At 31.4% G+C, this 14,217-nt stretch overlaps 1 protein-coding gene across 1 annotated transcript in view; it reads left to right on the forward strand.

The window, feature by feature from the left end:
• Positions 1–14,217, forward strand: part of ZNF407 (zinc finger protein 407) — a 616,647-nt gene that overhangs the window by 5,831 nt on the left and 596,599 nt on the right. The window contains exon 2 of the mRNA XM_044667178.1: positions 4,910–5,024. Coding sequence (XP_044523113.1) covers positions 4,910–5,024 — 115 coding nt within the window. The remainder of the gene's footprint in view (positions 1–4,909; positions 5,025–14,217) is intronic.

Genomic DNA, 14,217 nt, shown 5'->3' on the forward strand with positions numbered 1-14,217 from the left:
TTATTTTGGTGCACTGGTAGAATTTGTTAGCACTTCTCTTTTATGCTTTTTACACCTCTATCAATATTATGTTTGAATGTCAGATTGTAATAAACAGTTCACTTTTGGTTGTGATCTGTCTGGGAAATAGTCTTGTTCACATGGAGAAAACATATGTATCAGCTCTCAATATGCTCTCTTAAGGCAGATAAAACTGAATAAAACTAAGGGGAAGATGCTAATGGAGCTCTTTTTAGAATTCTTTATGCAACTGTCTGGTCAAGACATGTTGCTTATAATTGATGTGTCCATTACTTGAATTCTCTTGTAATTATAGTCAATAAGTCTTGTAAATGTGTTAAAGCTCACTAAAAGCATACAAATTCAAGAATAGAGTAAGGCTAATAATTTAAAATAATCAATGTAGGCATTTCAGCACTTAATTTCCCTTGTGTGTTGATAGCTGATCATTCTTAATCCATTAAGATTTATTTAGTCGTTTACAATGCAAAATAGGTTTGCACTGGTCACTTGTGCCATTTGAAAATGTCCACCAGGTTAAGTGCAGAATGTAGTCCATTAGTCTTCCTTGACTATATGTATTAATTGCATTTAAAATCAAGTTAATGTGGATGTGAAAGTGAGGTAACTATCAATATATGACAAAGCAACCCTACTTATATAAGTTACATCATTGATTGTAACATTTAGTAAAAGTTAGCATACTTTTTAACATCTTGTATAGGTCTTATCGGCAAGCATATTTTTATTGTGCTTTGAAATGACTCTTAAAAGAACAGGATTCCCAAGTATAGAATGCTAGTCTTCCATTTCATTCCTGCAGTTTTTTAAAATTATTTTTAGTGTTGCTGAACAGATTTTTAATCTGAGTTCTTTTCTCAGAGAACCTTAAAATGAATTGCTTTTCTGATGCTTTGCTTATGTCCATGAAATAGTAATGCTAGGACTGTTATTAATGGTTAACTGGAAAAGGGCTTACTCTTCCAATCCCTGTTTTCATATTTTGTGATTTACTGTATGTTTTATGTAACCTTTTCTTCCCATTCTTAGCACAATAAAAGCAGTGCTGTGAAAAATAAATGGATTTTGGTCAAGAGTGGTGGAAGCAAAAAGAATCTTCAAGTCATGCTGGGCATTTGCTAGCTAGAAGGAATTGGCATGACCAGGAAATGTAGCCTTTTTCTAAGAAAAGTTGCTGGTCACTTTCTCCCCCAATTTCTCATTTACTATAGATCATACTGCAAGTTAAAAAAAAAGGTATTTATTAAGCTCTAACTATATGCCATGTATTATGCTAAGCACTAGGGATACAGGTATAAAAATGAGAGTCCCTGTGCTTAAGGAGCTTATATTTAATTAGAAGACTTCACATGGGAGAGTGATGTTTTAGGAAGAGTGTTTGGGTTGGAGAAGCCACAGGAGTAGTTAGTTGAACAATAGATAAGTTTATCAAATGCCCTTTCCAGAAGCAAAGGTCATGTTGATTTGATTACAATTCTTTGAGCAAGAAATGGAAACAAGGGGTAAGAAGAGGCTTTCTGAAGTGGTTAGGCAAGTTTAAAGTAGCATTAAATGGAAACAGGAAGAGCAATACATATGGACAAAATCATATTAAGATCCATCACAACTTGACAGTGAATTAAAAACAAATCTCCACCAAAGTAGTATTTTAAGATACTTATTTAAAAAGTTTGCAATTTAAAGTTGTTTTGTCTAACCATTTAATCAAGAATTTAGATGTTCATCTGAGGCTAATTCATAGTTGATCAATTTGATTTAGATGAAGCATATTGAGGGCTTCTAGTGTTGGTAACTCAAATAAGTTTTGTTTTTCTTCAGGATATTCAGCATTATAGAATCTTTGGGAAATTTGACCTGCCATTATTTTGGAATAATTTTAGAATTTAAGCTGACTCCAAAGAAAATGACAGTTTTCATAAGAGTAGTTTGAATAATATGTCTTAATTACATGATAGAGCATGTGTTCTCTTTGGGCTAGACATCTTTAAAAATATCATATAGACATAGCAGTTTAGAATGACTAGGATTTGAATGGTTTAGAAATGCTGCAATTAAGATTTTGGTTTATTTTTAGCTGTTAAGGTTTTCTGTGATTGTTTAGCTTAACAATACTAGAATAGTGGACAGATATATTTAAAAAAAAAAGACTTTGCCCTGGATGTTCACTTTGTCTAGAATACTTTCCCTCCGAATAGGTGCCTCCTAGCCTCTCTGGTTTCCTTCAAGACTCAACTCAAATCCCACTTTCTGCAATTGGCCTTTCCCAGTCTCTGTTGCTGCTATTGCTTTGCCTCTGAGAAATTGCCTTTCATCTCATATACTGAGATTGTCTTATGTCTATAATTATATACAAGTTATTTGCTTGTTGTTTCTCCAATTAGAAGGTGACCTCCTTGAGGGCAAGAACAGTGTGTGTGTTTCTCATTTTAGACTCATTACTTATAATTCATGACATATGGTAAGCACTTAGTGAATATTTATGGATTAAATGACTAATAAATTTTTGAAAAACCACAGTTAGCAAAGATAATATTTTATAAAATGAATCCTTTTCAAAGTTTTATTGGAAGCATAATATCAGCAATTTCTTGAAGCAACATAAAGCAAAAACTTAATACATGGGGGAAATGGATGTATTAGCAAGCATTTATATGTTAGCTTCTTTAATATTTGCATTTAAACTATATATAAAGGTTTGATTAGGATATTGATAGCAACACTGGAAATAATTTGGATGCTACCTATTTTTTTGGTTTTGCTTTTATTTAAATGGAGGCCTGTAGTTCATTTTTTTCATCTAGCAAATAAGTACTGGCTGTAGATGCTAGTATTTGAATTTTCATGGCAAAGAAATGGAGATGTTAGCAGACAGTCAACTCTGAATATGAGAAATAAAAAATAGTCAAGGCCTCAGTGATTTCTGGATGAGAGCAGCCAACAGAATAATACATTTATGTATTGTCAGCACACCGTAGCAATGATCACTAAGACCTGACTGAGCTGGAGTTTTTCACAAAGGAGCCATGTATTGTAAATGGAAAACAGCAAAGGTTTTGTATCAGACCCTTTGAGACACCTGTGGTAACAGGAGAAGGAGCAAATATGGAGTTTAATCATTGTATGAACAAAAGCAAAAGAATATGGTTTTAAATTCACAAGATATTTGAAATCTGTTAAGTTAAATTGTGATATAAATACTTGGAGAGCATTCGAAATCTAGCTGGAATCTAGCTATTATTAATAATACAATTAGTCTTGTAGTTCATAATTTGGAATGTCAGTTCTAACAGTTTTTTATTTAATGTGTAGGTAAATTGTCTCTCCTTACAATTATTTTATTTCAGTAGGTCCATTAAAGAATTCTTTGTTGATTTGAAATATCACCAAATTAGAAATGTATTTAGTTTTATCAGGATCATTTAAATAAACTATGGTTTTTCAATGTGATTGATAGAATGTGATTGCTGTGAGCTGCAGTCTCAACCTGCTTTTGACATTTAAACATTTAAAGCTGACTAGATATAACCATTCAGGTGCTAAATATATTTTACATCTACTTCTAACAGTAGAAATGGAAGTATTAAGAGATCTGGCTTCATTGTCATTGAACTGTGAAATATTCAACCTTGTCTGCCCGTGCTTAGTACTGTTGACTTTTTTATTTCTGTTAGAAGATTAAAATTAAATGCTTCATTTTTTGTCAGCTTTTGGGAATTAAATTGAAATTTAAGACTCTTAAAATTTTTTACTGAGATCTTCAATTTCAACAAAGTATTCTTGGAGGATATTCTATTTTCAAGGGCACAGTACAAAGGTTCATTGATCAAGTATGATATACTGTAACATTTTTCTTATCAGGGCTCTTTATGTATATTTATTAAAGATCACATATTTTATATTATGCCTAACTCAATTGGAAAAAAGTACTTCACAAAACATACTAAACATAATATAAAAAACCTGGTGGCATATTGTACTTATTTTAAACTGTAATTTTATGATTTTGATATATTAATTTAAAGATTTTTAGTACTTAGAGTGGCATAGACTACATACTTTATATAACAAGCCACTACTTGGTAAGCTTGGTAGTATATGCCCAATTTAACTATGAATTTTTATTTATAATTTTTTATCTTTAGTTTGGAACTTGTATTAGGCATTATTTAAAAAATTTTCCCCCATGTTTAAGAAAGATAAGCTCAGTGCTTTTACTTAGGAAATTATATTTTAGTCTTTTGGTTTGCACTAGTCATTTTATGTTAAGAATTTGTTCTTGAAATAAATAATAGCCAAAATGTCAATACTTCTGGTTTGCAGAATCATCATAAATTCTTGACCATAAAACAGTCATAAAGGCATCATATTTTATCCACTGTATATTCATACATTGTGTGTCATTACAATAGCAATGTAATGAATCATCTGTGTATGTGACAGAAAAAATCTGAAATACCAATGCTAATGTGAAATGTTCAGACCCAGAGAAATTAGGAGATAGTCACAGAGAAATTTATATGGAAATCAATATTCTTTTAGATAATTTTGGTAACCTATCTGTATTTCTTTTTTGAAATGTTTCATTTTCAAATGTTAACTCAGTTTGCTAGGCATTTGCGTGAGTTATAGAGAAAATATTTTGTATACAATTTGTAATTTCAAAAATTACTAGTTTCCTTGAGCTGGTAACTTAAGCAAACTCTCAGTCGGAATACCTGCTGATGCCGGCCTACATCCTCAAACCATAAGTTAATGCAGTAAGTCCCTTTGTAGGACAGAGAAATTTCTAACCATATGGAAGATTTAAGATGCACTTAAAAATTTAATTTCTAAAAATTTGGATTATGTATTTTAATTCATCTCACATATTTTGTTAAATTTTACTTAGGATCAAAGCCATTCAAGTGCAAGATATGCCACTTTGCAACCGCTCAGCTTGGAGATGCCAGAAACCATGTCAAGAGGCACCTTGGGATGAGGGAATACAAGTGTCATGTCTGTGGGTGAGTAAAATTGAAACTATTCCTACCATGGTTAGCTAAGAAGCCTATGCAAGATATGCATTGTTTCAGATTTCGAAACTGTTATATGAGAAAGAGTGGCTAAAATTATGCATGCATATCCTCCTTTCCATTGTTATGGTAAATTCCTTAAATACAGTTATGACATTCTTCTCCCACTTCTAATCCTGTACTGAAGATGAGCAATTTTATGGGCTACAAGGTCAATTTGAACCTGTAATCTGTAAATTGACTAAATTATAGGATGTTCATTCACATTGCCAGAGAGAACTGTAAATTCCATTTAAAGACATAAAAAATATATAATATAACCTTTAGAGTGTGTTCGTATGTGTGTTTTTTCTCACTATGCTATTATAATTTTAGTCTATTAACAAATCTTTGGGTCTGTAAGAAGATTTTCATCTTGTGAGAAAATACTAAACAAAAGACAGAATTTTGTACAACTTGTTGTTACATGTATAAGATTATTAAAACACACACACACACATACACACACACACACACACACACACACACACACACACACACACACACACCTCAAAATGGATTCTACATGATGTGTTTGTGTGTATTCTTGTTACAAAACTTCTTGTTTTCCTTTTTCGCTTAATGGCTATTTCTTCTGAAGAATCATTCGTAATGTTTAATTGTCCTTCAAATGTGTTGCATTTAATATGAAGCACTGAGATTCCTTAATGCAAAACTAATTAATTTAGCAGAAATGTTTAAAAGGTTTTAAAATGCCATGACATATATGGTACATCATAGGATATTCATAGTTGGATTTTAATACCCTTCTTGTGATTAAAAATATATTTTAATGTTATTATGCTAGAGAAATTAGCTAATATATGCTCTACATTATGTGGGACTGTGAAACCTGAGAAACCTGCACTTGAGTTTTTGTAGCTAATTCCTAATACAGCCCAAGTTAAAGCTGGTATCTCAGTGAATGGTACTGTATTTGTGTGATACTGGGCTGATTATTCAGCAAGAGGGTCTTCTTGCTAGCATTTTGATACAAATCTCTTACAAGTCAAAAAGCAAGTGCCGCTTTGTATGGGACAGATGAATTTTCATCTAGGATGCAGTTGAATTATTTTCACCTTGGCAAACAGTTTTTACAAATAATTCTGCAAGCAGTTTTATTAGATGTGCTGGGTGATTTATTCAGTTGGCAAAATTGATGGTTCAGTGACTTGCCGCTAAAGTAAATGAAGATGAACTTTGTCCTAAAGCCCCCTGAAGATCAGCAGTAGAATGAGTTTTCTTTCTGCTCCTTTTAGCTGTAAGGTCAGGTGCCAAATGGGGTTTTTTAATTACTCCAAGACTTCACAGTTTTAAAAGAAATCTCATTTATTGTTTTTAACCCAGAGTTATAGGATAGGGAGGGTTTTAAAGAGGTTTAATATGAATAAAAATTAAAGGCTGCCTATATACAGAACCCCTAGGATTAGTTCATCAGGCTTGCCTTGGAGGTTGTTGGCAAACTTGATAATCATACTTTGTTTTTCTTCCCGACTCAAACAAAAACTTTTAGGTTAGTAAACAGCTTCCTAATTTTTTGAAGACTTCACTACCAAGCTAAACATTCTTATGATATAAGAATCAGATAGGATAAGTGATTTCATTTTTATACATTTGATTATTAGCCAGTTTAATTAAAGCCTTAGAAATAGGGAAACCTTCAGGTAAAAGTTTTTGGCATTTATACTATCATACACCAAATACTTGTGTGATTTAAACTGTATAGCTAAATCCATTAGTCACTAAGTTCTACTAATTACTTACTGCATGCTGCTGAAATATCATAGCAATGGCCATCTATACCTTACACTTAAGGCATAAGCATTATCATAAGTATTTATTTCTATGGCATGTTTCAATGGAACATTGAACTTATGCATACATACATGAACTCATGTGTGAATAAATATACAAGTATGTCAAGAAAAAGGAATCTTAGCTGCAACATTTTTTCTAGGGTAATTCTTTAATTTTACTTTGCTATGCCCTAATAAAATACTCTTTACTTTTAGTGGCATTTAATTTTAAAACTGTTATGTTGTAGCTATATCACTATAATAGCATATTATATAAATATAAAAAGATATAATTTTTTTACTAGAGTTAAAAGTTCTAAAGAATTGTAATGAACTGAAGAATATGAAAAGAACACATTGTTGAAAGAGTAGAAAATAATGAATTTGGCACCTTATAATGTAGAAAGAAGTAAAGTATAGTTTGTGATGTATTTTTCCTATTTAATTAAGAGAATAAGGAATTGTATAGGTTAAAAAATAGAATGGCCAAAAAAGAAAATTGCTAGGATTGGCCATCAGATTAGTGGCACAATAGAGCATTGGTACATTAACACTACTGACAATGTCAATTCATTATCATTGATGGCTAAATAATCTTAGAAAAGCTCAGTGGACCTATTAGTTCCTGAACATAAGCAGCTCATGCTGCATTTCTTCATTAGCTTTAATTGCTATAAATTTTACCTTTTTAAAAATCAGGCTCTAAAAGGTGAAGTGATCTTTCAGGAACATTAACTCTGTAATTTTGTCACAAACAGAAGGTCCTGCACTATGTTTTCTTTTCTGCACTGGTTAATATTCTCTGTTAATATTCTCTTCTTAGACTTTTAGAATCCTATGACTAAGCTTTTAACCAGTTGAGTTATGAGAAAAAAAATTATTTTACAAATGCTACTGAATTAGTTATAGAATTTGAACAAGTACTTAGTTAATTTAAAATGTCAGTAGTAGGAGTAAGAGTTTTTTCTCCACAATTTTTTGCTTTTAAAAAAATATTTCATTTCATGGTGTTTCATAAACATAAAAGAGAGTTGGTCATCATGTCCTAAAACATTATGTGAATTCCTTTATGAACTGAAACCTTCTTAACAGGTGATAGTATGTACATAATCTTTCATTTCTTGGCCTTTTATTGTTTTCATCTTTATGGCCATAAATCAACAATAAAAAATGATTAATAGTTGATGCAAAATGTTGGCTACTTATTTTCTTGTTGTTGGTCAAAAATTATTTTTTTACCTTCACAATTATATAGAAAATATATTTCTATAGTTTATAACTTAAATATAAGTTACATAAAGCTCTCTCTTAAAACGTGTGAATTCTAGTGGGAGCTCAGTATTTAGATTTTAAAATTATATTTGATTTCCCATCTTAATACAATGAAATAACTTAACATGCGTTGTTCAAATGCTGTTTACTGATTGGCATTTGCAAAAAATTACAGATCTTCACTTCAGATTGAGTTTTTACACTGTGGTTTTTGAGAAAACATTTCTGTATCTTAGGTGATTTCTTAATAATTTTATCCTCTTTTTTTTTCTTAAATATGTTTTTGAATGATTTGTTGTAATGTTGAGTTACATGGGAGCTTATTTTTTGGAGACTAAGCTAAATATAGCTTTGCAGTTTTCAAGTTGGAACACCTCTTATGCTGTTCTTGGCCTACCCAGAGTGTGAGGGCTAATACAAAAAGATGTATAGGGCGATATTTCTGCCTTCACAGACTTTATGTTCTTGGTGGAAACACAACCATGAAGGCATCTTCAGCACATTTGTTTGAATATCAGTTTCTTATTACATCTTCCTTTCTGCCATTATGGTATTCAATAGCCTAGCATTTTTAAAGGACTTGGCGATGTTAATATGGTAGTTTATTTGGCATGTACTTCAAGTTCTATTCAATTCTGCCTTGCTTTTCTTGTCTTACGCTATTTCTGGATCATTCCTTTCCTTTTACTTCTTTGTTCCTTTACTTTTTTTCTTCCTTGCCTGCCTTTGTTCATTCAAACACTTAACTACTTTTTCTATTTTGTGCTCTTTATTATGCTAGAATTCTCTGCAATTTGTTCTCTATCTTATTTTCCTTATTTTTCCCTTTGTATTCCTCATTTCTTTGCCATACTTTTTTTTTTGTTTCCCCTTTCATACACAAGTTATTTTTAAAAAATACTTTGGATTTGTCTTCATCTGAAGTGTCATGGATTCTTATACTTAAATTTTGTATGCATAATTAAAAAATTAAAATATAACTAAAGAAAGCAAATAACTGCAAATAAGATGATGATTCCTTTTGTTAGAAAAAGGATGAGGACTGAAATAGAGATTTTCTTTGACTTAATGAAAAACAAATTTTCAGGGAGACTGTGCAATTGATATCTTTACGCTTCTGCAAGAACTATATTCAGTTACTGATACTTTACCCCGTCAGACTTGGTAGATACCAAAAATGTGATTGAGTGCTTATTTTTTACAAAACTACATTTTTCTCAACCTTGGTTCTTTAGGATCAAGCAGTCACTGCTGGCATAGAACTCAATTGGTCAGAAGGGAATAGAAATAAGTTGCAGATTGGGTACCTACCTATGAAAATTGGGGGAAATGGCCATTATCTTTTCGAATGTGCCTTCACATACTTTCATGTTAACTATTTATTTGTATGGACTTAAGGAATCTTAAATAGAAAGTTCCTACTGTAGGGAAACTATTTTTGTGTGGCATTACCTAGTTTTTGTGTGTTAGAAGGGATCTCTATGTAGATGATTATAATGTCACTTTCTGACCTTTGCAGCTTGAATAATTGTAAATCATTGCTTCATAACGTGTCAGAGAATGTCTGTACTAGGCAATTAAATGGCAGAATATAATAGACCAAATTATTGCCTGTCATGTTTTCAACAACACAGTTAGTATTTGAGTTACACTTAATCATTACGTGCATTAGCAACTTCATTGGAATCCAGCTTCAGGCTGAGCATGAAATACATTACATTATTTAAACCTCTAATGGTACAAGTCATTTATTTGTGTTGAAGTGTACAACATGCAGAGTTTCATAAAGCAAGGAACACTTGAGAGCTTAATTTATCCAAATCAAAGTCTAAATGCAGATAAACACAAGTGGCAAAAATTAGTAATTTTTATAGGCTGGAAATATTTAAAAATACATGGTTGTGGGTAATTGTAGGCAGCAGGAATAAATTAAAATCACTATTTTTAGTCTGCTCTGGGAACTAAAGCTGTGTATACCTAAATCATTAAAACACCATGGAATTGCATTTTTAGCTGAACAATTAATTACACACATCATATCTGCAGATGTATCCAAGTAAAATAAATGTTTGGTTCGGCTGGTTGTTTTGGTTAAAGAGTTATAGATATAAAAAGTTTGTTTTAATATATAGCATGAATTATGCCTTTAATAGTACAAAGTACTCCATCTTTCAGTTTCGAAAATCAGATTAACTAAATATTGAAAATACTGTCTTGTTATATGAGAAGTAAATAGTGTACCATCTTAATGTTTCTACATTAGTTATATATTCTTGGTTTAGTTTGAACATTTAAAAATTTCCATGAACCCAACCACTGCCATTATAAATATCCAAAATGGTATGACTAGTTTAGTTTTTTAATTACTAAAACTCCTAATACTTATTAACTGATTGTATATATGCCATATATTTCTACATGAAAATATCTTATATTTTGTAGCATTTTAGAATGAAAGTAAGTTTAAAACTGATACTTCAGTTGCTATAAAAATTTTAACTACTTTCCTTTTCAGTTTTATTAAAGAGTACTTGACTAAATAGTCTAACCTACGTGTGTGTGTATGAGAGAAAGAGAGAGAGAGAATATAAATGTGTGTGTGTGCGCGCGCGCGTGTGTGTGCATATATGCCAAGGAGTGCTTCTTTTGTTATTTTCCCCATCTTGACTTATAGGCTTGATTAGAGAGCAAGTTTCTTTTACCCCTACCCTTCCTGCTTCTTTGGTGCTCAATAGGAGTGTAGAGGTCACAGGTGTTTCTAAGGACAACAATATTGTAGTGCCAAATAACAGGACCCAATTAAAATACAGAGATTAATATTTTGTGGTATGATTTTCATTTATTACAGTGAAAAAAGATATCCATGATGATTTTAGAATATGTTTTCTCTTCTGACTTTCTTAGTAAAATGTTAAGACAGTCAGTTTCTTGGGTTCTTTGACTTATCTTCTAATTCTATGTGTCCTTTTCTCCCTGCTTCACAACTTTCTCAAATTCCTCCAAGACTTTGCCAAAAGTTACACAATAACAATAAAAAAAGGATGAAGGATCACAGAATCTTAAAAGTTTGAAAAATTTCAGGGCACTTAGCCCAACTCCAACTCAAACATGGAAATAATAATAATAATAATAATAATAATAATAATGATAATAATGATAATAATAATAAAGATAGCACACATTCTATGTGCGTATATATGTATATATACATATGTATACACATATCTTAATCTATCTTTATGCTTTATAAAATCCTTTTTTTTTTGTAACATCCTTTCGAAGTATGTAAATAAGATGAGATTTAGAGTGGGTCTTTCCTAAGGTCATATAGCCAATAAATTTTGGGGTTGGGGCTGGAACCCAGGGTCTCTTGACTTTTAGGTCTTTTGTTTTTTATTATGTTATGAGGCCACCATCCTTCTGTTTTCAACACCCCTAACAAGTTGGGCCTTCTGTTGAGACCTTGAGCAGTCCATTTAATTTTTGCAATTGGTTAGAAGAATTTATTGTGCACTGACGTGAAATTTACTTCTTGTAATTTCCCCTCTTGTTCCAAGTTTTGTCCTTCAAAACCTAGTAGAACAAAGTCCAAACCCTCTTCCACAAAACAGGCTTTCAGATGTTTGAGGGCAGTAATTAAGTCTTTTCCTCAGCTAAGATGCCCAACTTCTTCAGCTGATCCTTATATGGCATATATTTATTTTGTTTGAATGACCTTCTTAAAATATTGGTGCTTAGAATAATAAAGAAATGCTCCAAATAGAATTTGACTATTAGGTTACTATAAAACAGTTACTCTTCTTTCCCTGGATATTTTATATTTGTACTAATGTAGCCTAAGATTTTTTGTTTTCCATATCATAGTACTGACTCATTAAGCTTGTAGTCCTCTTAAACCTCTGGGCCTTTTTTTTTTTTTTTTTTTTTTAAGCTTTAAAGCTGTATTTCTTCCTTCCCATTCTTATATATTTGCTTTTTTTGAAACCAAGTTTCAGGTTTTACATTTATCCCTATGAAGTTTCATATTATTAAATTCATCCTATTCTAGCTTGTTGATCTTTTTGTATCTCAATTCTTTCATCCAATATATTAGCTATCTTTCCCAGCTTCATGCCATTCTTAATATATTGACAAGGATGTAATGTAATGCTTACATCCAAAATATAGTTAAAATACTGACCACTGCTGGGCAAGCAGGTGACTCAGTAGATTGAGAGCCAGGACAAGAGATAGAAGGTCCTGAATTCAGATTTGGCACTTCCTAGCTGTGTGACCCTGACCAAATCACTTAACCCCCAAAGCCCATTTTTCTGTCTTGGAACCAATGCACAGTATTGGTTCTATGATGGAAAGAAAGGGTCTTAAAAATATATTGACTAGTATAAGCCTGGGAACAGAGCCCTGTTGTTCTTTTGGACACTTCTATAGGTTGATGTTCCTCCATTTACTGTTAGGGTAATTCTCAATCTACTTTTACTGTCCTACTACCCAACCTACATCTCTCCATATTGTTTTGCAGTATTGATGGAGGCTTTGAGAAATGTCTTATAAAAATTCAGTTACCCTTTGTTTAACTTTGTGCCAATTTACATTAGTATTTCTGTCAAATAAAGAAATGGTATGACTTTAAAGAACACATGGTGGTTTTTAATGATCACTTCTTCCTTTTCTTAAGTTTTCACAGATCATAATTTTAATTTGTTATAGAAATTTGCTAATTAAGCTTGTGAGACTATTTGTGGAAATGGTTTTCTTTATTTTGGAAATCAAGATGTTTGGTCATGCTTGATATCTATTCTTTTTTCTAGTTCTTCAAAGAATTCCTTAAAAGGATAAAATAAAAAAAGAGAGATGAGGAAATGCAGACTAGAAGGGAGCCATATTCACAATTCATTCACCTCAACAAATCTTTATTATGTGGCCATTATGTGCCTTTTTGGGATCCTGGAGACTGAGGCAGAAACAAAAGAAATTCTTTCTGCCCCAAGGAGGCAAAACTCTAGTTCTCATTCTTTTTTCTTTTCATTTTCTCTTTCTCCTACTTGTATGTCTTTTCTTTGGTTTACAGTTTCTTATACCGTGAAAGATTAATTATAGAAATGGAAACATGGAGGAAATAGGTGAATTATAACTTCAGAGTGTAAAGCAGGTAGTAGTGGATTATAAATAGACCTGAATTGAAGAGAAGGATCATTATATTATGGAATAGTTTTGAGAATTTCACTATTTATAATTTTAATTAGAAATTCTTTCAATTAGGGATAATTAGTAATGAGAACTAGCTGATACCTTTTCAGCTTTACTGAGGTGCAGTTCTAGACAATAATTAGGAAATTTATGATTGTATGATTAGTGTGGTTTAGATGCATTGTGGTTATATCTATGTATATAGATACACAAATATTATATTCTACATAAAGAATATTTTAAATTTAAATTTTATATGTGATTTAACCTGAATAGAAAATAGAACTTAGACCATGAAATCCTTAATTTGTGAGAAATATCTATATTCTTTAGAAATAATCCATTATAGGTATGCCTCCTCAAAAGCTGTTCTACAGTGATACAGTATTAGGTTAAAGTGTTATGTGTAACATCTAGTTCTATAGGTTCAATAATATAAATATTAGTAATAATTATGTGACCAAAGTTAAAGGAGTTTGTTTATAACATGACAATATTATTCTAGAATGACATTAGTCAAGATAGTTTTATGTGTGACATGTATAGTCTTCTCTCATTTTGTAGTGCCTTGATAACTTTTCTCAGATTTTGAGTCATTTGAACACATCATGTTTAATCATGCTATTTTACTTATATATAACTTCCTTTTAGGCACTACCACCTTCTAAATTCTAAGTGTTTATTAAGGATTACTGTTGAGAACTCTCTGAAGCAGTGGTTCACAAAGCAATATTTTAAACTACTTTTTGGAAAATTATTTTTGTCTTACTTTTTTTTGTTTACTACTCTCAGCTTTGACCCACCCCCCATTTTTTTTAAAGTTCCAAATCTCACTATTAGAATGCCTCATATTGGAGCAAAAGAATATTTACTATTAAGGCAATGGTGTA

This window comes from Gracilinanus agilis, chromosome 1, assembly GCF_016433145.1.
Source record: "Gracilinanus agilis isolate LMUSP501 chromosome 1, AgileGrace, whole genome shotgun sequence".
NCBI lineage: Eukaryota > Metazoa > Chordata > Mammalia > Didelphimorphia > Didelphidae > Gracilinanus > Gracilinanus agilis.